Below are 23,800 nucleotides of genomic sequence, written 5' to 3'. Positions count from 1 at the left end.
TTGCAATAGATGCAGCTGCCTCACCAATCTCTTACAGAATGTTACTTATAAAACTTTTTAAATTTTATTCCATAAGCGGACTTTTTTTTTTTTGGCCACACCACACAGCTTGCAGGATCTTAATTCCCGGCTTGAACCCAGGCCACTGCAGTGAAGGTACCGAGTCCTACCACTGGACTGCCAGGGAAGTCCCCCAAGGGGTCATTCTTGATTGTTGGACTCGGTGCCCCTTTGATGGTGTTAAGTATCCCTCAAACGTTTAATGCTTGGTTGTTTGTTTTTTCGTTTATGAATTCTTATTTACCTGTCTGTGAATCTAAGTTCTAATTCTGGTGCCTTTTCTGGCAAGAGGAAGGTGTGCTATAAGCTCCCCAGGGCTCTGCTCTGTCAGAATTCTAATTAGGTCTGAGCTCTTGTCTTTAGCCAGAGGTCTGTGCCACAATCAACTGTTCCCTTAAAAGAAATTGTTTTTTTTACTCTGATGCTCTTAGTGGATATGACATTATTTCAGTTTCTATTGTTTCTCTCTCCAACCCTTACATTTCAACTCTCTCACTGCTGAGCCTCCATTCCAAAAAGGGAGTCGGGGGAATTCCCTGGCGGTCCAGTGGTTAGGACTCGATGCTCTCACTGCCGGGGCCCCAGGGTTGGATCACTGGTAGGGGAACTAAGATCTTGCAATCCAGGCAGCACAGCACCGCCCCCCCCCCAAAAAAAAGGGAGTCGGGCTCAGTGTTTCCAATTCATTCTTTTACTGTCTAATCCATGATCTCCTCTATTTGTCCTGAATTAAAACGTCTCTGGAATTGCTCTTACGTCTCTAGTAGTTTCCTCCTGCCCTGATCTGGGACATAGGTTTTCTTGTTTCTCTAACAACCTAATCCCATTTGTTTTCCACCTTTTAGGAAGTCTTCCACATTTGTTCATCAGTGGCACCCTTTTTATTTCCTAAATACAGGGGACACGGGTTCGAGCCCTGGTCCGGGAGGATCCCACATGCCACATGCCACGGAGCAACTAAGCCCATGCACCACAACTACTGAGCCTGCACTCTAGAGCCCAAGAGCCACAACTACTGAGCCCGTGTGCCATAACTACTGAAGCCCACACTCGTAGAGCCCATGCTCCACAAGAGAAGCCACCGCACCGCAATGAAGAGTAGCCCCCGCTCCCCACAACTAGAGAAAGTCCGCGTGCAGCAACAAAGACCCAACACAGCCAAAAATAAATAAATTAAAAAAAATGATTCTTTAAAAAATATATATATATAATATGAACTATTTCATGCACACAATAAAGATTCTAATATAATGAATACCCATGTGCCCACCAACCCAGCTTGAGAAATAATATATCACAAAAAGCACTGAAGTAAGTGTTCCCTGTGCATTCCTCCACTAGAAATTGTTTAAAGGGGTTTTGGACAGGTAAAGTAGGTGAAAATGATCAGTTTGCCACATCAAGCCAATCACCACCGAATTAAAAAATTCAAAACCAAGATAGAAAATTGTTGGAGAGAATTATCCTATCTTGATTAGTCATTGATGTAAACCCTAATCCTCTACTGTCTTAAGGTGTATATTATGCACAGCCAATGCTAGAACACTGTTTCCATGCATGCAATTTGCAGCACAAAATTATAAACTCTAATGTGGCTAAGTTCTTGCTCAATACTTCTAGTGAATCTCAAATCAGGATCTTTTAACATCTTTCAAAAATAGATAACTTTGTTATTATTTAGAGCTAATGTTAAATGTTCTCTTTGAAGTCAACTTACTGTATAATATTAAAACATTATCTCTAGCAATAAAGTTTCAAAATTAGGCAGGTGTTAAAACTGATGGGAGCTTCAAGGCTAGAGATAAACGATTAGCATCTATATTCATTAATTTCAGAAATGAATTTTTAGTGTCTCAAAAATGAGCACTAAGAGACCTACACCGTGGACAGAAATCAGTGTACTGTAGTAAGCATGTGACACACACATTATTCTCAGCAGAACATAATGGGAAACTTCAAGCTAGGGCATGTTTTGGAAATGCAGCTTTGAGGAATGCCCCAGTTCCTCATACGAAAAACATCTTGGTTGTTGATGATAGTATTCTGCCTGCAAGATGAGGTCCTGGTAAGTCAAGGAAAGCCCTTTAAATGGTGACTTACCTTTATACCTCTAACTACATCACCCTGAAATTCTAGCACAGTTACACTGTATGGTTGCAAAAACTTCTTTTATGCCACCAGCAACTTTTTGGTACACTCTCCACAGATTATATGCTAGTACCTGGGTATCACACAAACACAATCAATTTGCAACTCTGCAATGATAACAAGTAATGTAACTAGCCTAGGTCTAGGAAGGACTGACCAGGCCCTAACCTAAAACAGATCTTCTTTGATTAGGTAAAAAATGCATTTACTACACCTCACCTACCAAACATCATAGCTTAGTCTAGCCTACCTTATACACGCTCAGAATATTTACATTAGCCTAGAGCTGGGCAAAATCATCAAACGCAAAGCCTATTTTATAACTAAGTGTGGAATGTTTCATAATTTATTGAATATTGTGCTGAAAGTGAAAAACGGAATGGTTGGTGGGTACAGAATGGTTGTAAGCATATTGGTTGTTTACCCTGACTGGGACCTGTGGCTCACTGCTGCTGCCCAGCATCACAGGAGAGTAACATACCAAATATCACTAGCCCAGGAAAATATTAAAGTTCAAAATTTGAAGAACAGTTTCTAATGAGTGCATACTGCGTTCACACCACTGTAAAGTCAAAAAATCTTTAAGTCGAACCATTGTCAATCAGGGACTGTCCATATAATCCAAACATAATTGTACTGGACAGCTCTTTCACCCTGCCCAGCATCTGTCTCTTCACCTTAATTTTCCTTTGGGAAACTACCTTCTTTCACTCTAGGCTATCTTAGTAGGGCTGTTAAAATCCCTGAAGCCATGGGGTAGGCACATGATCCAAGCTAAGGTAAAGAGATTGGCAGGAATTTGATTCATGAGCCCAATGACACAAGAATTTCATCCTAAAAAATGGTATAGTATTTTTATGAGTGAAATAATACATTTCTGCAACACAGTACTGACCAAAAACACTTTAATAAATTGGCTTTGGTCTTCATCCTTTCAAACTTAGGCTAAGTAAAAAATAAACATTACATACACATAGATTAGTTTTTCCAACTTTAGTATATACAAATGACAATTTAAAGATAAAATACTTAGTTCTAGAAGAAAGAGAGAAATCATATCAGCCTGAAAATACTCTGGCCAATTCCTAGTCAGTCACACAAAACTACCTTCTAAGGAAACCTGACCAGTGAGACAGTTAAGTTTGTGCTTTTAGCTATAAAGAATTAAACTTAAAATACACTCACTCTTTCATCTTCTAATGAAAGATAACTTAGTCTCGGAAACAGCATAAGCATTGTTATAGTAAGTCTAGCTCCTAAATGAAAATTTGGGCTGAGTTACAGTTTACTTACTAACCTAGCTAAGAAACCTTTGAAAATCAGCCATGGATCAAAGTATTTACATAAGTTCAAGATGTTATCTTATCTTAGGATGAAAGGTAACACAGGTCCTTAACTTCCTTCAAAAAGAACACTGAAAATTAAACCTTTGTCACAGTCAAAACTTTCAGAAACGTTTCTTAAATATCAAATTTCTCTTCACAGATGCTATGTCCATTTTCTTCATAATCTTCTCTTGTTACCACCATATCTTCAAAATCATCATTCTCTGATATCAATTTTCCACCTTCCCAGGCATAAGTAATAGGGCTAAAAATAAAGGTAAAATAAGTGAACCCAGATGATTTTACAGAACTGAAATGCCAGAAACATTAATTAGTAACTAAAATGTGGCAATCTCTACCCAACCTGATTTAACAGAAAATCATTTAAAGTGTGAAAATAAGCATAAACTTCATAGAAGTAAAGCAAACTCGGAAAGGAAAGTTGGTCACCACTACAAGTAAGTGTTCTTTTTATTTTCCCTGTGTCCTGAATATATGGGCCTTCTACCTTAATAAAAAACAAGAATACAAGCAAAATACAAAAAATGCATAAAAAGAAAAACACTGTAATAACTGAGTCTAACTTTTGTACATGGCAAAGACATGTCATCAAATCAATTCACCCAGCAACCAATGAAATAGATATTATAACTCCCACTTTATAGATTTGGAAAATGAGATTCAGAGAGGTTAAGACAAACTAGGATTCAACTTGGAACTGTTTTCACACAGTCTGTGCTTTTGCTCCTATACTTTGTTGCCTCTAATAAATGAGACATTTAAAAACCACAGTGCATGATAAACTTGCCACATGGTAGGACATGGACAATAAGTAAAATTAGATCACATCAAACTTTTAGTTTAATTTTATGTACAACCAAGGTAATTGGTTGTAATTCTGTGTAATTGGTTGAATTTGTGTAATTCTACTTCTACTCTTCCTCTCCCCCAATTCAGTTTTAAATATGAAAAATGATAAAGAAAAAAGTGTTTTCCTTATTATATTTATTACATTTCCTAACCTTAAAAAAACCTAAATATATATCTATCTATGAAATCAGATGTGCAATAAAGATTTGATGAATAAAAGAATAAAAACTATTTCTATAGATCCCTTGGCCTATAATGTATGCATGACTTACACTTAAAATGCAGGATAAAAATCCAATATGCTTCATATTCTAAAGAGTGTATGAACATTAATGCTGATAAAAATCATTCCAATATCTAATGATAATTTATTCTTTTATCTGATAGCTATAAAATTAAGTGATCAGATGAGGGCCTTCTATTAACTGCTATTGATTTTGAAAAATTCTTCTTTAGCTTTGAAACAAAACTCTAAAATTAAAAATCAGGTATGTGGGGTCTTGTTTGCAACTCTGCCGCTTAAAACAGTGGAGCAGCGATGGGGGATTATCTAGACATAAATTTGGTGAGAACTTCTGCCTCCAGATAAAGAGAACTGAATTTTAGTCTGGTTACTGCTATTAACTTATCATAAGACCTTTGCTAACTCATGAGCCCTTGTTTATTTACAAATAAGTACACAGAAGGGGATGATCTATAAGCCTTTCTTACAACTCTAAAATTATACCTTAATTATCTGCTTTTTCTCATAAAACAGGATAGGGGGTACATATAAAATAGTTTTGAATTAAAAAAAAGACTACTTAAATGTAAAAGTTTAAGTATTTAAAATTATTTTAAAACATTCCAAAACAACTTACCAATTGACATTATTTATCTTGGCTAAATTCTCATATTTCTATTCTTCATAGACACTCTCAAGAAATGGCATATCTCAGATAAATCAAATACATAAAGTTTTTAAAATTTATTTTATTTTTTATTTCTTTTTGGCTGTGTTGGGTCATCATCGCTGCGTGCGGGCTTTCTCTAGTTGTGGCGAGTGGGGGCTACTCTTCATTGCTGTGCACAGGCTTCTCATTGTGGTGGCTTCTCCTGTTGCAGAGCACAGGCTCCAGGCGCACAGGCTTCACTAGTTGTGGCATGCGGGCTCAGTAGTTGCAGTCCACGGGCTCTAGAGCCCAGGCTCAGTAGTTGTGACGCACGGGTTTAGTTGCTCTGTGGCATGTGGGCTCTTCCTGGACCAGGGCTCGACCCATGTCCCTTGCACTGGCAGGTGGATTGTTAACCACAGCGCCACCACGTAAGTCCCAAATAGAATAGATAATAACCTAACTGCTTTGCCTGTAAAAAATCTCCAAGAAATGAGGACTGATTCACTATAGGGAAGTGATCTTACATTAACTGAGCACCCATTATGTACCAACCATAATGGATGCTACTTCACATACTTCATCCCCTTTCATCCACTGAAAGTAAAGTTTATCATTTTTTTATTTTTATTCTTTAATTTTTATTTTTTTATACAGCAGGTTCTTATTAGTCATCAATTTTATACACATCAGTGTATACATGTCAATCCCAATTGTCCAATTCATCACACCACCATCCCCACCCTCCCACGGCTTCCCCCCTTGGTGTCCATACATTTCTTCGCTGTCTCAACTTCTGCCCTGCAAACCGGTTCATCTGTACCATTTTTCTAGGTTCCACATACATGCGTTAATATACGATATTTGTTTTTCTCTTTCTGACTTACTTCACTCTGTATGACAGTCTCTAGATTCATCCACGTCTCAACAAATGATCCAATTTCATTCCTTTTTATGGCGGACTAATATTCCACTGTATGTATGTACCACATCTTCTTTATCCATTTGTCTGTCAGTGGGCATTTAGGTTGCTTCCATGACCTGGCTATTGTAAATAGTGCTGCAATGAACATTGGGGGGCATGTGTCTTTTTGAATTATGGTTTTCTCTGGGTATATGCCCAGTAGTGGAAGTGCTGGCTCATATGGTAATTCTATTTATAGTTTTTTAAGGAACCTCCATACTGTTCTCCATAGTGGCTGTATCAATTTACATTCCCACCAACAGTGAAAGAGGGTTCCCTTTTCTCCACACCCATTCCAGCATTTGTTGTTTGTAGATTTTCTGATGATGCCCATTCTAACTGGTGTGAGGTGACACCTCATTGTAGTTTTGATTTGCATTTCTCTAATAATTGGTGATGTTGAGCAGCTTTTCATGTGTTTCTTGGCCATCTGTATGTCTTCTTTGGAGAAATGTCTACTTAGGTCTTCTGCCCATTTTTGAACTGTGTTGTTTTGTTATTTTAATATTCAGCTGCATGAGCTGTTTATTATTTTGGAGATTAATCCTTTGTCGGTTGCTTCATTTGCAAATATTTTCTCCCATTATGAGGGTTGTCTTTTTTTCTTGTTTATGGTTTCCTTTGCTGTGCAAAAGCTTTGAGGTTTCATTAGGTCCCATTTGTTTATTTTTCTTTTTATTTCCATTACTCTAGGAGGTGGATCAAAAAAGATCTTGCTGTGTCTTATGTCATAGAGTGTTCTTCCTATGTTTTCCTCTAAGAGTTTTACAGTATCCAGTCTTACATTTAGGTCTCTAATCCATTTTGAGTTTATTTTTGTGCATGGTGTTAGGGAGTGTTCTAATATCATTCTTTTACATGTAGCTGTCCAGTCTTCCCAGCACCACTTATTGAAGAGACTGTCTTTTCTCCATTGTATATCCTTGCCTCCTTTGTCATATATTAGTTGACCATAGGTGCGTGGGTTTACCTCTGGGATTTCTATCTTGTTCCATTGATCTATATTTCTGTTTTTGTGCCAGTACCATATTGTCTTGATTACTGTAGCTTTGCAGTACAGTCTGCAGTCAGGGAGTCTGATTCCTCCAGCTCCATTTTTTTCCCCTCAAGACTGCTTTGGCTATTTGGGGTCTTTTGTATCTCCATACAAATTTTAAGATTTTTTGTTCTAATTCTGTAAAAAATGCCATTGGTAATTTGATAGGGATTCCATTGAATCTGTAGATTGCTTTGGGTAGTACAGTCTTTTTCACAATATTGATTCTTCCAATCCAAGAACATGGTATATCTCTCCATCTATTGATATCATCTTTAATTTCTTTCATCAGTATCTTATAGTTTTCTGCATACAGGTCTTTTGCCTCCCTAGGTAGGTTTATTCCTAGGTATTTTATTCTTTTTCTTGCAATGTCAAATCGGAGTGTTTCCTTAATTTCTCTTTCAGATTTTTCATCATTAGTGTATAGGAATGCAAGAGGTTTCTGTGCATTAATTTTGTATCCTGAAACTTTACTAAATTAATTGATTAGCTCTAGTAGTTTCCTGGTGGCATCTTTAGGATTCTCTATGTATGGTATCATGTCATATGCAAACAGTGACAGTTTTACTTCTTCTTTTCCAATTTGTATTCCTTTTATTTCTTTTTCTTCTCTGATTGCTGTGGCTAGGACTTCCAAAACTATGTTGAATAATAGTGGTGAGAGTGGACATCCTTGTCTTGTTCCTGATCTTAGAGGAAATGCTTTCAGTTTTTCACCATTGAGAATGATGTTTGCTGTGGGTTTGTCGTATATGACATTTATTATGTTGAGGTAGGGTCCCTCTATGCCCACTTTCTGGAGAGTTTTTACCATAAATGGGTGTTGAATTTTGTCAAAAGCTTTTTCTGCATCTATTGAGATGATCATATGGTTTTCCTTCTTCAATTTGTTAATATGGTGTATCACATTGATTGACTTGTGTGTATTGAAGAATCCTTGCATCCCTGGATAAATCACACTTGATCATACTGTATGATCCTTTTAATGTGTTGTTGGATTCTGTTTGCTAGTATTTTGTTGAGGACTTTTGCATCTATATTCATTAGTGATATTGTTCTGTAATATTTTTTGTAGTATCTTTGTCTGGTTTTGGTATCAGGGTGATGGTGGCCTCATAGAATGAGTTTGGGAGTGTTCCTTCCTCTGCAATGTTTTGGAAGAGTTTGAGAAGGATGTGTGTTAGCTCTTCTCTAAATGTTTGATAGAATTCACCTGTGAAGCCATCTGGTCCTGGACATCTGTTTGTTGAAAGATTTTTAATCACAGTTTCAATTTCATTGCTTGTGATTGGTCTGTTTATATTTTCTATTTCTTCCTGGCTCAGTCTTGGAAGGTTATACCTTTCTAAGAATTTGTCCATTTCTTCCAGGTTGTCCATTTTATTGACATAGGGTTGCTTATAGTAGTCTCTTAGGATGCTTTGTATTTCTGCGGTGTCTGTTTTAACTTCTTTTCATTTCTAATTTGATTTGAGTCCTCTCCCTCTTTTTCTTGATGAGTCTGGCCAATGGTTTATCAATTTTGTTTATCTTCTCAAAGAACCAGCTTTTAGTTTTATTGATCTTTGCTATTGTTTTCTTTCTATTTCATTTATATTTCTGCTCTCATCTTTATGATTTCCTTCCTTCTGCTAACTTTGGGTTTTGTTTGTTCTTCTTTCTCTAGTTCCTGTAGGTGTAAGGTTAGATTGTTTGAGATTTTTCTTGGTTTTTTTTTTTTTTAATAAATTTATTTATTTATTTTTGGGTGTGTTGGGTCTTCGTTTCTGTGTGAGGGCTTTCTAGTTGCGGTGAGCAGGGGCCATTCTTCATCGCGGTGCGCGGGCTTCTCACTGTCGCAGCCTCTCTTGTTGCAGAGCAAGGCTCCAGACACGCAGGCTCAGTATTTGTGGCTCACAGGCCTAGTTGCTCCTCGGCATGTGGGATCTTCCCAGACCAGGGCTCAAACCCATGTCCTCTGCATTGGCAAGCAGATTCTCAACCACTGCGCCACCAGGGAAGCCCTTTTCTTGTTTCTTGAGGTAGGCTTGTATAGCTATAAACTTCTCTCGTAGAACTGCTTTTACTGCATCCCACATGTTTTGAATCGTTGTGTTTTCATTGTCATGTCTCTAGGTATTTTTTGATTTCCTCTTTGATTTCTCCAGTGATCTCTTGGTCATTTAGTAAAGTATTGTTTACCCTCCATGTGTTTGTGGTTTTTACATTTTTTCCCCTGTAATTCATTTCTAATCTCATAACATTGTGGTCAGAAGAGATGGTTGATATGATTTCAATTTTCTGAAATTTACTGAGGCTTGATTTGTGACCCAAGATGTGATCTATCCTGGACAATGTTCCATGCGCACTTGAGAAGAAACTGTAATCTGCTGTTTTTGCATGGAATGTCCCATAAATATCAATTAAATCTATCTGGTCTTTTGTGTCATTTAAAGCTTCTGATTCCTTATTTATTTTCATTCTGTATGATCTGTCCATTGGTGTAAGTGAGGTGTTAAAGTCCCCCACTATTATTGTGTTACTGTCGATTTCCTCTTTATAGCTGTTAGTGGTTGCCTTATGTGAGGTGCTCCTATGTGGGGGGCATATATATTTATAATTGTTATATATCTTTCCTGGATTGATACCTTGATTATTATGTAGTGTCCTTCCTTGTCTCTTGTAACATTCTTTTTTTTTTTTTTAAATAAATTTATTTATTTATTTATTTTTGGGTGTGTTGGGTCTTCGTTTCTGTGCGAGGGCTTTCCCTAGTTGCGGTGAGCGGGGGCCACTCTTCATCGCGGTGCGTGGGCCTCTCACCGCCGTGGCCTCTCCTGTTGCGGAGCACAGGCTCCAGACGCGCAGGCTCAGCAGTTGTGACCCACGGACCCACCTGCTCCGTGGCATGTGGGATCCTCCCAGACCAGGGCTTGAACCCTTGTCCCCTGCACCGGCAGGCAGACTCTCAACCACGGCGCCACCAGGGAAGCCCTAACATTCTTTATTTTAGAGTCTATTTTATCTGATCTGAGTATTGCTAATCCAGCTTTCTTTTGATTTCCATTTGCATGGAATATCTTTTTCCATCCCATCACTTTAAGTCTGTATGTGTCCCTAGGTCTGAAGTGGGTCTCTTGTAGAGAGCATATAGATGGGTCTTGATTTTGTATCCATTCAGCAAGCCTATGTCTTTTGGTTGGAGCATTTAATCCATTCATGTGGAAGGTAATTATCAATATGTATATTCCTATGACCATTTTCTTAATTGTTTTGGGTTTGATTTTGTAGGTTCTTTTCTTCTCTTGTGTTTCCCACTTAGAGAAGTTCCTTTAGCATTTGTTGTAGAGCTGGTTTGGTGGTGCTGAATTCTCTTAGCTTTGCTTGACTGTAAAGCTTTTGATTTCTCCATCAAATCTGAATGAGATCCTTGCCAGGTAGAGTAATCTTGGTTGTAGCTTCTTCCCTTTCATCACTTTAAGTATATCATGCCACTCCCTTCAGGCTTGTAGAGTTTCTGCTGAGAAATCAGCTGTTAACCTTATGGGAGTTCCATTGTATGTTGTCATTTTTCCCTTGCTGCTTTCAGTAATTTTTCTTTGCCTTTAATTTTTCCAATTTGTTTACTATGTGTTTCCGTGTTTCTCCCTGGGTTTATCCTGCCTGGGACTTTCTGCACTTCCTGGAGTTGGGTGGCTATTTCCTTTCCCATGTTAGGGAAGTTTTTGACTATAATTTCTTCAAATATTTTCTCTGGTCCTTTCTCTCTCTCTTCTCCTTCTGGGACCCCTATAATGCGAATGTTGTGGTGTTTAATGTTGTCCCAGAGGTCTCTTAGCCTGTCTTCATTTCATTTCATTCTTTTTTCTTTTTCTGTTCCACAGCAGTGAATTCCACCATTCTGTCTTCCAGGTCACTTGTCCATTCTTTTGCCTCAGTTATTCTGCTATTGATTCCTTCTAGTGTAGTTTTCATTTCAGTTATTGTATTGTTCATCTCTGTTTGTTCTTTAATTCTTCTAGGTCTTTGTTAAACATTTCTTGCATTTTTCTCGATCTTTTCCTCCATTCTTTTTCTGAGGTCCTGGATCGCCTTCACTCTCATTATTCTGAATTCGTTTTCTGGAAGGTTGCCTATCTCCACTTCACTTAGTTGTTTTTCTGGGGCTTTATCTTGTTCCTTCATCTGGTACATAGCCCTCTGCCTTTTCATCTTGTTTGTCTTTCTGTGAATGTGGGTTTTGTTCCACAGGCTGCAGGATTGTAGTTCTTCTTGCTTCTGCTGTCTGCCCTCTGGTGGATGAGGCTATCTAGGAGGCTTGTGCAAGTTTCCTAATGGGAGGTACCAGTGGTGGGTACAGCTGACTCTTGCTCTGGTGGGCAGAGCTCAGTAAAACTTTAAACCCCTTGTCTGCTGATGGGTGGGGCTGGGTTCCCTCCCTGTTGATTTTTTGGACTGAGGCAATCCAACACTGGAGCCTACCTGGGCTCTTTTGTGGGGCTAATGGCAGACTCTGGGAGGGCTCACGCCAAGGAGTACTTCCCAGAACTTCTGCTGCCAGTGTCCTTGTCCCCACAGTGAGCCACAGCCACCCCCCACCTCTGCAGGTGACCCTCCAACACTAGAAGGTAGGTCTGGTTCAGTCTCCCCTGGGGTTACTGCTCCTTCCCCTGGGTCCTGATGCACACACTACTTTGTGTGTGCCCTCCAAGAGTGGAGTCTCTGTTTCCCCCAGTCCTGTCAAGGTCCTGCAATCAAATCCCACTAACCTTCAAAGTCTGATTCTCTAGGAATTCCTCCTCCCGTTGTCAGACCCCCAGGTTAGGAAGCCTGACGTGGGGCTCAGAACCTTCACTCCAGTGGGTGAACTTCTGTGGTATAGGTGTTCTCCAGTCTGTGAGTCACCCACCCAGCAGTTATGGATTTGATTTTACTGTGATTGCAGCCCTCCTACCATCTCATTTTGGCTTCTCCTTTGTCTTTGGATGTGGGGTATCTTTTTTGGTGAGTTCCAGTGTCTTCCTGTCAACGACTGTAAAGCAGCTATATCATTTCACTTTTTGTGAAAAGAAAAATGAGCATCCCAAAGGTGAAATAAACCTGGCAACCCAGTAGAACCAGGCTTTAAACTCAAGTCTGCCTACAGACCTCTTTAACTGCAAACTAACTTCCGTGATTTGTTTCTATATAAGCCAACACTTACTTTTCAGGCAGCACAACAGAAACATCATAATCTGTTGGAGTGAGACATCGAACTTCCGAGTAAACCCGATCCCTAAATCCAGGGAAAAGGGAATTTCCTCCTGTCAAAACAATGTTCTTAAAAAAATGCGGCTGCATTTCTTTTAAAAGAGAAAAATAGGAGAAAGAAAAAAGGCATTAGAAAATCTGTTTACTTATCTTTCTGGAGAAATGGGCATGAGAGATTAGGTAAAAGCAATTAGGGATGAAAGTTACTGGTTGGGAAACCGTATAGTTTTTTATAACCATATAACTTATAAGATTTTGTAAGGAGGTTAACATTTATACAAATATACATATTAAACAGAAATATGACCTCATAGATCTTTAAAAGAAAGGCTAAGGTGAAGGGGTTGAACTACTAGCAACTTATTACATATACATGTAAGCTATACATAAATGAGTAAAATTCTAGTAGCAGACATTTGAAAATTAAAATTGTTCTCCTCTAAAATGGAGGAGGTCTTTATGTAGGCTGAGACTGTTAGCTAGTATAATGATCAAAAGGAGGTCCTTCATGACATTTTTAACTTGAAAATCCAAGTTTCCATGTTATCTGAGACACACATACATATTGTGCAACACTTACAATTGATAGTGAAAAATACTCAATCTATAATAATATTAAAGAAAGGATCTTATGGTCTATACTCATTAAAGTTACATGGTAGCAAGTATTAAGTGACACATGGTTAGTCAATCTTAAAGGGCTACTAAGCACCACTGGGAAATTTATCAGGAATTGATAGGTACTGGCAATCCCACCTAATGCTTCTGGTCACAAAACAGGGACAGAGTACTGCTACGTTAATATTGAGTCTTACAACACAACATTAATACAGTGTAGTACAAAATGTTGTATATCTCATGACTGCAACTTTAGATAAAATGAGAAATCAATATGAAATATTAATATGAAATTAGTTGTGAAATAACTATATTACGGTGATGGCATTATCTGACTTTTTTTCTTTTTTAATGGGAGGAAAGGACACTGCATAGGCAAGATTTTCTCCACTGCCTACACTGTTCCTTATGAACTAGGAAGACATTTTTAAGCTATAAAGGTACTCCAAAACTTTAGAACATTATTTAGTTAAATCATGCTTCAGGAGAACCCAGAAATCACTGTGAAGCACTATACTTCAATCTCATTAAAACTAACTTCCTGTATATTAATCGAAATGTAACAGAAGGAATAAACCAGTCTCATCAACAGCTAAAACCCATTAAATTGTTAAATTATAAATTTCTACTCTGTGCAAATTTGGCTTAAATTAAAACTTTTTAAATGGATATAGCAATTTAATACTTATAAAGAGATGAATTTCTTCATATGTAAGCAGACCATAATTACTCTTCCTCTATCAAATTTATAATCTAGGACCAATAAAGAATTATTCAAGTAAAATAAAGTACAATAAAGAATTATTCAAGTTAGATCTGGAAATCTCTGCAAATAAAGTAGCCATTTGCTCAAATTATTTAGAAGAAACAGATGATTTCTCTAGGGTTCACAGAGCTTATGATTTTTAAAAAATATCATTACTCCTCATTATTTATGCACCTTCAGGTAAGTTCTGAATTGAATAGACAATAGCTTCTGGAATTCCCATTTCTTGAATTCCTATATCAGAAGGATTAAAGAGTATTTCTGGAACAGCAAATCTCTCATTGGCCAGACGAAGAATTTGTTCCCCAGATTTATACTTTCCACTTAACACCATTTCTTCTCTTGGCTTAAAGAAAAATAAGATGAAATGTTTAAGTTATGTTATCTAGCTCACATCACTAATAACATTTAGTAATATGTAATACCAATATATTAACCATGTTCTTAGAAGTTTCAGGATTCTCAAAAGTTAGAAAAATGTGGTCTTCTCTGCTGTTGCGTAACCACACAAATAAATAACTATTGACTCTTAATATAGCTATTCCCCCAAAGATGATCTGGCTTTATTCCACACATTTTAAAATAGAAAGAAAGAAAAGGAGAATAGAGGAGAAGGAACTTCATAATCTACCTCTAAGAACAGAGTGATTCCAGTTTCTAAAGAACAAAGAACATACTCTAAATAAAAAAACACTGTACCTTATGTTTCCACCACTATCTACTTTCACTCCCCTGGCCTTGCCTGAGATGTTTATTGGGCACTATGGTTTTATTCTATTAGGATTTCCCCTTTCCCTTGTGCAAAAAGCCTACATCATTAAATTTCTTTATTATTTATTCAATCTCTATTCAAAAACCAGTTTCCAAAATGATTTAACCAAATACATGGACTTTATCACTGAAATTCTTTTGCTATATATTTTCTGTTAACCCACCCACTCTGTGAGCTGTGCTCCTGAAGGGGCCAGAAAAAAATAATCTCCTTCTACAGCATTCTACATCATTAAAATAATTGTCCCTGTCAATTGTACTAAGACTCATCAGCTCTTCTAGATTGTTAAAGACATTAACTTCATTTGACTCGTATATGCAATTTTCCACCTGTAACAGAGTATATCCCAATCCTCTATATAAATATAAAAATACTTAAAATATATGAAAAGAAATATTAATAATTTATTGTTAAAGAGTAAAGTATATAAAAACTATTCCTTAATATAATTAGTCATCTACTCTCTGTTCAGGTTTCAGCTTCCTCAGAGAGGCTTCTTCTGACTCCCAAATAAAAGGTCCCTCTAGTATTCTTACTATCACTCTGTATTATCCCTTCATCATCTACACTGTTCGCCATCACATATCCACTACCCAGTATAGCATGCGAGTCAACAATGTGTGTTTGTTTTAGGCATTTTACATACATTATCATACTGAATTCTCATATAACCCGGTAAGGCAGATATATTTTCCTTTTACAAATGATGCAATTGCGCTAGGCAAGGTTATGTGACTTGCTCAAGATCATTCAACTAATAACTCAAGAACACGCAATACATTCCTACTACTACATTGCCTCTCTTAACCTGGATATTAATGATTCTGATTTCTATCATTTGGAAATTCCATGCTTGAAACTTTCTTTTTAAAAAAAATTTTTTGGCCACATCATATAGCATGTGGGATCTTAGTTCCCAGACCAGTTGATCAAACCTGCACCCCCTGCACTGGAAACATGGATTCTTAACCACTGGACTACCAGGGAAGTCCCTTGAAACATTATTTTTAAATAAAAATATCCCAAATTATGCAAAATTCACAGTACCCTAGGAAGAACAAGGAAAACTACACATCACTTTCAACCTGATTAAACTATGGTTGCACTAGCAAAGAGAAGAATATTATTTCTTCACAGATAAAGTATTTCAGGCAGAATGGAAATTACTTCCTATAAATTTACAAATTCATTTAAAAATGATATTGGCTTGAGTGTACAGGATATAACTCATATTGTCAACACTCAAAATAACTTGAGACAGATACAGACTTGGAGAATTTAATTTGACAAAACATTAGAGGTTATCTAGTCCACAGCCCTGATCATGTGACTGACCCAGGTCAAATATCTAACTGGGAGAAAAAGCCAGAACTAGATATCCTTGCTGAATGTTAGCTCTAAAGCCATTAATCATTAATATATAATCTGGAACTACAAGTATTTTCTGTTTCTAAGAGTACAATTTCAAAAAGATTTTTGTTTTAGACATAGACAAATGAAGGAATTTATAAAGGCTGCTGGGAGTTGCTATTTTAGTCAATGCAAGTTGTAATTACTGTACAGCCCTCATAAATTTCATTCCGGTACCATGAAAGAAATGTTTAAACTACAATGGCTCTGCAGAAAGGCGTAACAGTTAACTATGAGGGCAATTTTCTCAATTTAGGTCAGTAAAGCATTCATTACACTTTCGTAAGCATCCTCTTTCTGTTAAAAAATAAAACAAGAATTTCTATCAGTTGTAATCAGTAACAATATTACAGACCTTATTATTATTGTTACTATCATCAGTACTAGAAAATCAAGGTTGTAAGTTTTTCCTAAGTATTTTAAAATATTCTTGAATAAACTATCAAGGTCCAAGTTTAACAATATCCGAAGTATAAAGGCTCTCAAACAAGTATAATTCTCTTTCATCTTATGCAGTATTGTTTTTCTAGTTTCATAAGTATCTAATAGCCCTCATCAAAGATTTTGATTGTCAGGCAATGATGAAAACAAGTTAATCAAGTATTAAATTAAAAAAATATATTTTAGGAGTAATCCTAACATATACAAAATATAACCATTTCTAAACCTTAAAAATTATTAAGATGTACACAATTTAACATGTATTGTGGTAAAAATTTTATCATTAATTGACAAAGTAAAGATTAAGCCATTATCTCTGAAATAAATATTTGATGTAACATTCCATCATCTGGTAAAAGTTCAGTCCAACTGACTATATCCACTCAACTGATGTTAAAGTGTACAAGTAACAAGGAGTCTATACTCAGTTAGTGAAGTGCAGTCATAACAAGATTCTGATCACAAGGCCAAAGGCCAAGAAAAGAGCTGTAAACAATACAACGTGGCTTCTGCCTTTTTGCTCCAAAGCTGATGAGTAAAACAATAATCAACTGGGGGAACAACCACGACTCTAGCAGCTCACTATGTAAGGTGTAGGACTGAGAAATCAAGGCTTATGATTTGGGAAGGAAGCTGGCAGAGTTCAGCAGATAACGTCCAATAAACTGGTAAGTTCTCATTTGCAGGGCAGGAGAGAACTACATTTTAAAAAAGAGAAAGATTTCCAAACATAGTTGATAGTCCAATCATCTGGAAGAGATTTTTTTCTTTTTTAGAGATTAAGTTTTCAAACTTAGGCACTAAGCATTTTCAGGGACAGGAACTGAGAACATGGATACCAATTGTTCTTCAAGTGACCCAGGTGATTTTTAGTCAGGTTTGGAGGAACTGGGAATTACTGAGACTTTACTCAGGGTCCATCCCTGTAGAAATACGGATTACTTTACCACCATGGGTCCAGAGTGCTATAAATTCTCCACAAGGTGTTTTATATCACTGGACTGTTTTAATCAGGTATAATAAATGAGGATGATCAAATGTGCCTAGTGAGAAAGTGGCTTGGTATCTATATGTTTGGGGCAGTTTTCCTTGTCTTGTAAAGAAAAAATATACCTTCCATATCCTAAGTGGGACATGGGCTTCCAGTGTCTCTCCCCAGTTCATGCCAGACAACATGATCCCATAATCTGTCACAATTCCCACTTCTGAAAGCCAGCCTCGGTCCTTCCACAAGGATATGTTTCTAAGGACATTACAGGATGATTTTGATTTTATAAGGACCTGGGTAGCCTTCTCCAAATTCTGATGTGTATTTCACCTCAAAAATCTGGCCACCAAATTTTTTAAATTTCAGGCATAAAAATAAGTATAAATAATTATATAAAACCCATATATCCGGACTTCCCTGGTGGCGCAGTGGTTAAGAATCTGCCTGCCAATGCAGGGGACACGGGTTCGAGCCCTGCTCCAGGAAGATCCCACATGCCACAGAGCAACTAAGCCCATGCACCACAGCTACTGAGCCTGTGCTCTACAGCACGCAAGCCACAACTACTGAGCCCATATGCCACAACTACTGAAGCCCATGTGCCTAGAGCCCGTGCTCTGCGAGCCCGTGCTCCGCAACAAGACAAGCCACTGCAATGAGAAGCCCACGCGCCACAACAAAGAGTAGCACCCGCTCACTGCAACTAGAGAAAGCCTGCGCACACCAACGAAGATGAAACGCAGCCAAAAAGTAAATAATTAAAAAGAAAAAACCCCATATATCCACCAACCATTTTAATGTAACTTCACAGATGTAACACTCCCCTTTTAAATTTGGTGTTATCATTCACATACATAGTTCTTATACTTTTACTTCATATTTATAAATTCCTAAACATAATTATTCTGAATAGCCTGAAATGGTTTACGTCCTTCTAAAACTTGCTTTTAGACATCATCATGTTTTAGACAGAAACACATTTCTGAGATTTATCCATGATGATCACATAGCTCTACTTCATTTTCACTGCTTATTTTATAATATGAATATATCAAAATTTATCTATTTTTCTACCATTAGTGGCTACCTAGGCTCTTCCCAATTTCTCACTCTTTTAATGTACACTACAATGAACATTACCATACATGTCCCCTTGAGAAAATATCTCCTTGTGCTTAAGTTTCTGACCAAAGATTTTTAACTTCCTACCATTCCTCACCAAGCCAGTAACTAGAAGGGCAAACTTCACATTTATCCAACCACAGAACTGATAATTTACCTGAGCTGCTCCAAGATAGGGAGAAATTACTTTGTTTTCACATCCAAGATAAACTCTGCTCAACACTTTGAAAGTGCACTGGATTTTGCTGTTTTCAACTACAATCTGATAGCAGAGCCTTGGGTCAGCTGTGTCAGTAATATTCACAACAAATAACCTACTTCTTTTTTTTTTTTTTTTGCAGTACGCGGGCCTCTCACTGCTGTGGCCTCTCCCGTTGCGGAGCACAGGCTCCAGACGCGCAGGCTCAGCGGCCACGGCCCACGGGCCCAGCTGCTCCGCGGCACATGGGATCCTCCTGGACCGGGGCACGAACCCGTATCCCCCGCATCGGCAGGCGGACTCTCAACCACTGCGCCACCAGGGAGGCCCCAAATAACCTACTTCTAACTGGACTTAAACTAATACTTAAGGAAACACAAAAGGGTAAACCATAATATAGGTAATGATACTGTTAATCTCTAGATTTGTCCCATGGGCTATCATGGCAGATAGTTCTTTTTCTAAATAACTTTAGTAGAGATATTAACTAATCATTCATACACTGGTCCCTAGAGAAATGGCCACCAGGCAGGAAGGCAGTCATCAACAACTCTGTGAGATTCCACCCATCCCAGCTGGATGCTGTTCAAAACTGACTGAGGTGGTCACTTGAAGAAATATCATTGAGTATTTTTTAAATTACATCACAAACTTAGAAAACAAACTTATGGTTACCAAAGGAGAAAGGTCGGAGGAGGGATAAATTAGGAGGTTGGGATTAACACACACTGTTATATATAAAATAGATAATCAACAAAAACCTACTGTACAGCACAGGGAACTCTACTTAATACTCTGTAATAACCTATATGGGAAAGGATCTGAAAGAGAATAGATATATGTATAACTGAATCACTTTGGTGTACACCTGAAATTAACACAACACTGTAAATCAACTATACGCCAATATAAAATAAAGTTTTAAAAATTACCTTACAAAAGCCCTTTTTAATTGTACTAAAGTCAGGCAAAACATAGTCTACCATTACTGTATTTTCTTCTCCTTTCAACCTGGAAAACAAAACATAGACTTAGAAATATTTTAACTATGTGTAACATTACCCAAGAATCAACTTTCCAATTCTTAGGTTACCATTATACATACTTGGCAATATCCATGTCTCTATAAAAATCCTGAGACACATAGCATACATCTTCTTTCACTTGATTAATCACATGTGTTTCATCCATAACATGTAACTGCCTAAACAGAAAAAAAACGGTAACATGAAATGAAAAAAATTTAGACCAACCCCCAGTCACTCCCATCAGGAAACTTGCACAAGCCTCCTAGATAGCCTCATCGACCAGAGGGCAGACAGCAGAAGCAAGAAGAACTACAATCCTGCAGCCTGTGGAACAAAACCCACATTCACAGAAAGACAGACAAGATGAAAAGGCAGAGGACTATGTACCAGATGAAGGAACAAGATAAAACCCCAGAAAAACAACTGAATGAAGTGGAGATAGGAAAGCTTCCAGAAAAAGAATTCAGAATAATGAGAGTGAAGACGATCCAGGACCTCGGAAAAAGAATGGAGGCAAAGATCGAGAAAATGCAAGAAATGTTTAACAAAGACCTAGAAGAATTAAAGAACAAACAAACAGAGATGAACAATACAATAACTGAAATGAAAACTACACTAGAAGGAATCAATAGAATAACTGAGGCAGAAGAACGGATAAGTGACCTGGAAGACAGAATGGTGGAATTCACTGCTGTGGAACAGAATAAAGAAAAAAGGATGAAAAGAAATGAAGACAGCCTAAGAGACCTCTGGGACAACATTAAACACAACAACATTCGCATTATAGGGGTCCCAGAAGGAGAAGAGAGAGAGAAAGGACCAGAGAAAATACTTGAAGAGATTATAGTCGAAAACTTCCCTAACATGGGAAAGGAAATAGCCACCCAAGTCCAGGAAGCGCAGACAGTCCCATACAGGATGAACCCAAAGAGAAACACACCGAGACACATAGTAATCAAACTGGCAAAAATTAAAGACAATGAAAAATTACTGAAAGCAGCAAGGGAAAAATGAAAACATAAAGGGAACTCCCATAAGGTTAAGAGCTGATTTCTCAGCAGAAACTTTACAAGCCAGAAGGGAGGGGCATGATATATTTAAAGTGAGGAAAGGGAAGAACCTACAGGCAAGATTACTCTACCCGGCAAGGATCTCATTCAGATTTGATGGAGAAATCAAAAGCTTTACAGACAAAAAACAGGTAAGAGAATTCAGCACCATCACACCAGCTCTACCAAAATGCTAAAGGAACTTCTCTAAGTGGGAAACATAAGAGAAGAAAAGGACCAAAAAAAAACAAACCCATAACAATTAAGAAAATGGTAATAGGAACATAAATATCGATAATTACCTTAAAGGTGAATGGATTAAATGCTCCAACCAAAAGACACAGGCTCACTGAATGGATACAAAAACAAGACCCATATATATGCTGTCCACAAGAGGCCCACTTCAGACCTAGGGACACATACAGACTGAAAGTGAAGGGATGGAAAAAGATATTCCATGCAAATGGAAATCAAAAGAAAGCTGGATTAGCAATACTCAGATCAGATAAAATAGACTCTAAAATAAAGAATGTTACAAGAGACAAGGAAGGACACTACATAATGATCAAGGGATCAATCCAAGAAGAAGATATAACAATTATAAATATATATGCACCCAACATAGTAGCACCTCAATACATAAGGCAACTGCTAACAGCTATAAAAGAGGAAATTGACAGTAACACAATAATAGTGGGGGACCTTAACAACTCAGTTTCACCAATAGACAGATCATCCAAAATGAAAATAAATGAGGAAACAGGGGCTTCCCTGGTGGCGCAGTGGTTGAGAGTCTGCCTGCCGATGAAGGGGACGCGGGTTCGTGCCCCGGTCCGAGAAGATCCCACATGCCATGGAGCGGCTGGGCCCATGAGCCATGGCCGCTGAGCCTGTGTGTCCGGAGCCTGTGCTCCGCAATGGGAGAGGCCACAACAGTGAGAGGCCCGCATAACACAATAAATAAATAAATAAATAAAATAAAAATGAGGAAACAGAAGCTTTAAATGACACAAAAGACCAGATAGATTTAGTTGATATTTATAGGACATTCCATTCCAAAACAGCAGATTACACTTTCTTCTCAAGTGCGCACAGTACATTCTCCAGGATAGATCACATCTTGTGTCACAAATCAAGCCTCAGTAAATTTAAGAAAACTGAAATCATATCAAGCATCTTTTCTGACCACAACGCTATGAGATTAGAAATGAATTACAGGGAAAAAACCGTAAAAGACACAAACACATGGAGGGTAAACAATACATTACTAAATGACCAAGAGATCACTGAAGAAATCAAAGAGGAAATGAAAAAATACCTAGGGACAAATGACAATGAAAACACGATGATCCAAAACCTGTGGGATGCAGCAAAAGCAGTTCTAGGAGAGAAGTTTGTAGCTATAGAAGCCTACCTCAAGAAACAGGAAAAATCTCAAATAAACAATCTAAACTTACACCTACAGGAACTAGAGAAAGAAGAAAAAACAAAACCCAAAGTTAGCAGGAGGAAGGAAATCATAAAGATCAGAGCAGAAATAAATGAAATAGAAACAAAGAAAACAATAGCAAAGATCAATAAAACTAAAAGCTAGTTCTTTGAGAAGATAAACAAAATTGATAAACCATTAGCCAGACTCATCAAGAAAAAGAGGGAGAGGACTCAAATCAATAAAATTAGAAATGAAAAAGGAGAAGTTACAACAGACACCGCAGAAATACAAAGCATCCTAACAGACTACTATAAGCAACCCTATGCCAATAAAATGGACAACCTGTAAGAAATGGACAAATTCTTAGAAAGGTATAACCTTCCAAGACTGAACCAGGAAGAAATAGAAAATATGAGCACACTAATCACAAGCAATGAAACTGAAACTGTGATTAAAAATCTTCCAACAAACAGATGTCCAGGACCAGATGGCTTCACAGGTGAATTCTATCAAACATTTAGAGAAGGGCTAAGACCCACTCTTCTCAAACTCTTCCAAAACATTGCACAGGAAGGAACACTCCCAAACTCATTCTGAGGCTACCATCACCCTGATACCTAAACCAGACAAAGATACTACAAAAACGAAAATTACAGACCAATATCACTGATGAATATAGATGCAAAAATCCTCAACAAAATACTAGCAAACAGAATCCAACAACACATTAAAAGGATCATACAGCATGATCAAGTGTGATTTATCCAGGGATGCAAGGATTCTTCAATATATACAAATCAATCAATGTGATATACCATATTAACAAATTGAAGAAGAAAAAACATATGATCATCTCAATAGATGCAGAAAAAGCTTCTGACAAAATTCAACACCCATTTATGGTAAAAACTCTCCAGAAAGTGGGCATAGAGGGACTCTACCTCAACATAACAAATGCCATATACGACAAGCCCACAGCAAACATAATTCTCAATGGTGAAAAACTGAAAGCATTTCCTCTAAGATCAGGAACAAGACAAGGATGTCCACTCTCACCACTATTATTCAACATAGTTTTGGAAGTCCTAGCCACGGCAATCAGAGAAGAAAAAGAAATAAAAGGAATACAAATTGGAAAAGAAGAAGTAAAACTGTCACTGTTTGCATATGACATGATACCATACATAGAGAATCCTAAAGATGCCACCAGGAAACTACTAGAGCTAATCAATTAATTTGGTAAAGTTGCAGGATACAAAATTAATGCACAGAAACCTCTTGCATTCCTATACACTAATGATGAAAAATCTGAAAGAGAAATTAAGGAAACCCTCCCATTTACCACTGCAACAAAAAATAAAATACCTAGGAAAAAACCTACCTAGGGAGACAAAAGATCTGTATGCAGAAAACTATAAGATACTGATGAAAGAAATTAAAGATGATACCAACAGATGGAGAGATATAC

At 37.5% G+C, this 23,800-nt stretch overlaps 1 protein-coding gene across 6 annotated transcripts in view; it reads right to left on the bottom strand.

The window, feature by feature from the left end:
* Positions 1-3,108: 3,108 nt before the first annotated feature.
* The window catches only part of ACTR6 (actin related protein 6), a 33,284-nt gene continuing 12,592 nt past the window's right edge, over positions 3,109-23,800 (bottom strand). For 4 of the 6 annotated variants that reach the window (XM_082634978.1, XM_082634980.1, XM_082634983.1 and 1 more), the window contains 5 exons: positions 19,929-20,027; positions 19,756-19,834; positions 14,066-14,237; positions 12,461-12,599; positions 3,109-3,798 (listed from right to left, as the gene is read on the bottom strand). In XM_082634978.1, the coding sequence (XP_082491104.1) occupies positions 3,669-3,798; positions 12,461-12,599; positions 14,066-14,237; positions 19,756-19,834; positions 19,929-20,027 (619 nt within the window). In that variant the 3' untranslated portion in view covers positions 3,109-3,668. The remainder of the gene's footprint in view (positions 3,799-12,460; positions 12,600-14,065; positions 14,238-19,755; positions 19,835-19,928; positions 20,028-23,800) is intronic. The other 2 variants (XM_082634979.1, XM_082634981.1) reach the window with 2 other exon arrangements.

Source organism: Mesoplodon mirus, assembly GCF_964341445.2.
Source record: "Mesoplodon mirus genome assembly, chromosome: 11".
Classification (NCBI taxonomy): domain Eukaryota; kingdom Metazoa; phylum Chordata; class Mammalia; order Artiodactyla; family Ziphiidae; genus Mesoplodon; species Mesoplodon mirus.
The sequence above is the reverse complement of the archived record's forward strand: the minus strand, read 5'-3'. Positions and strand labels throughout refer to the sequence as shown.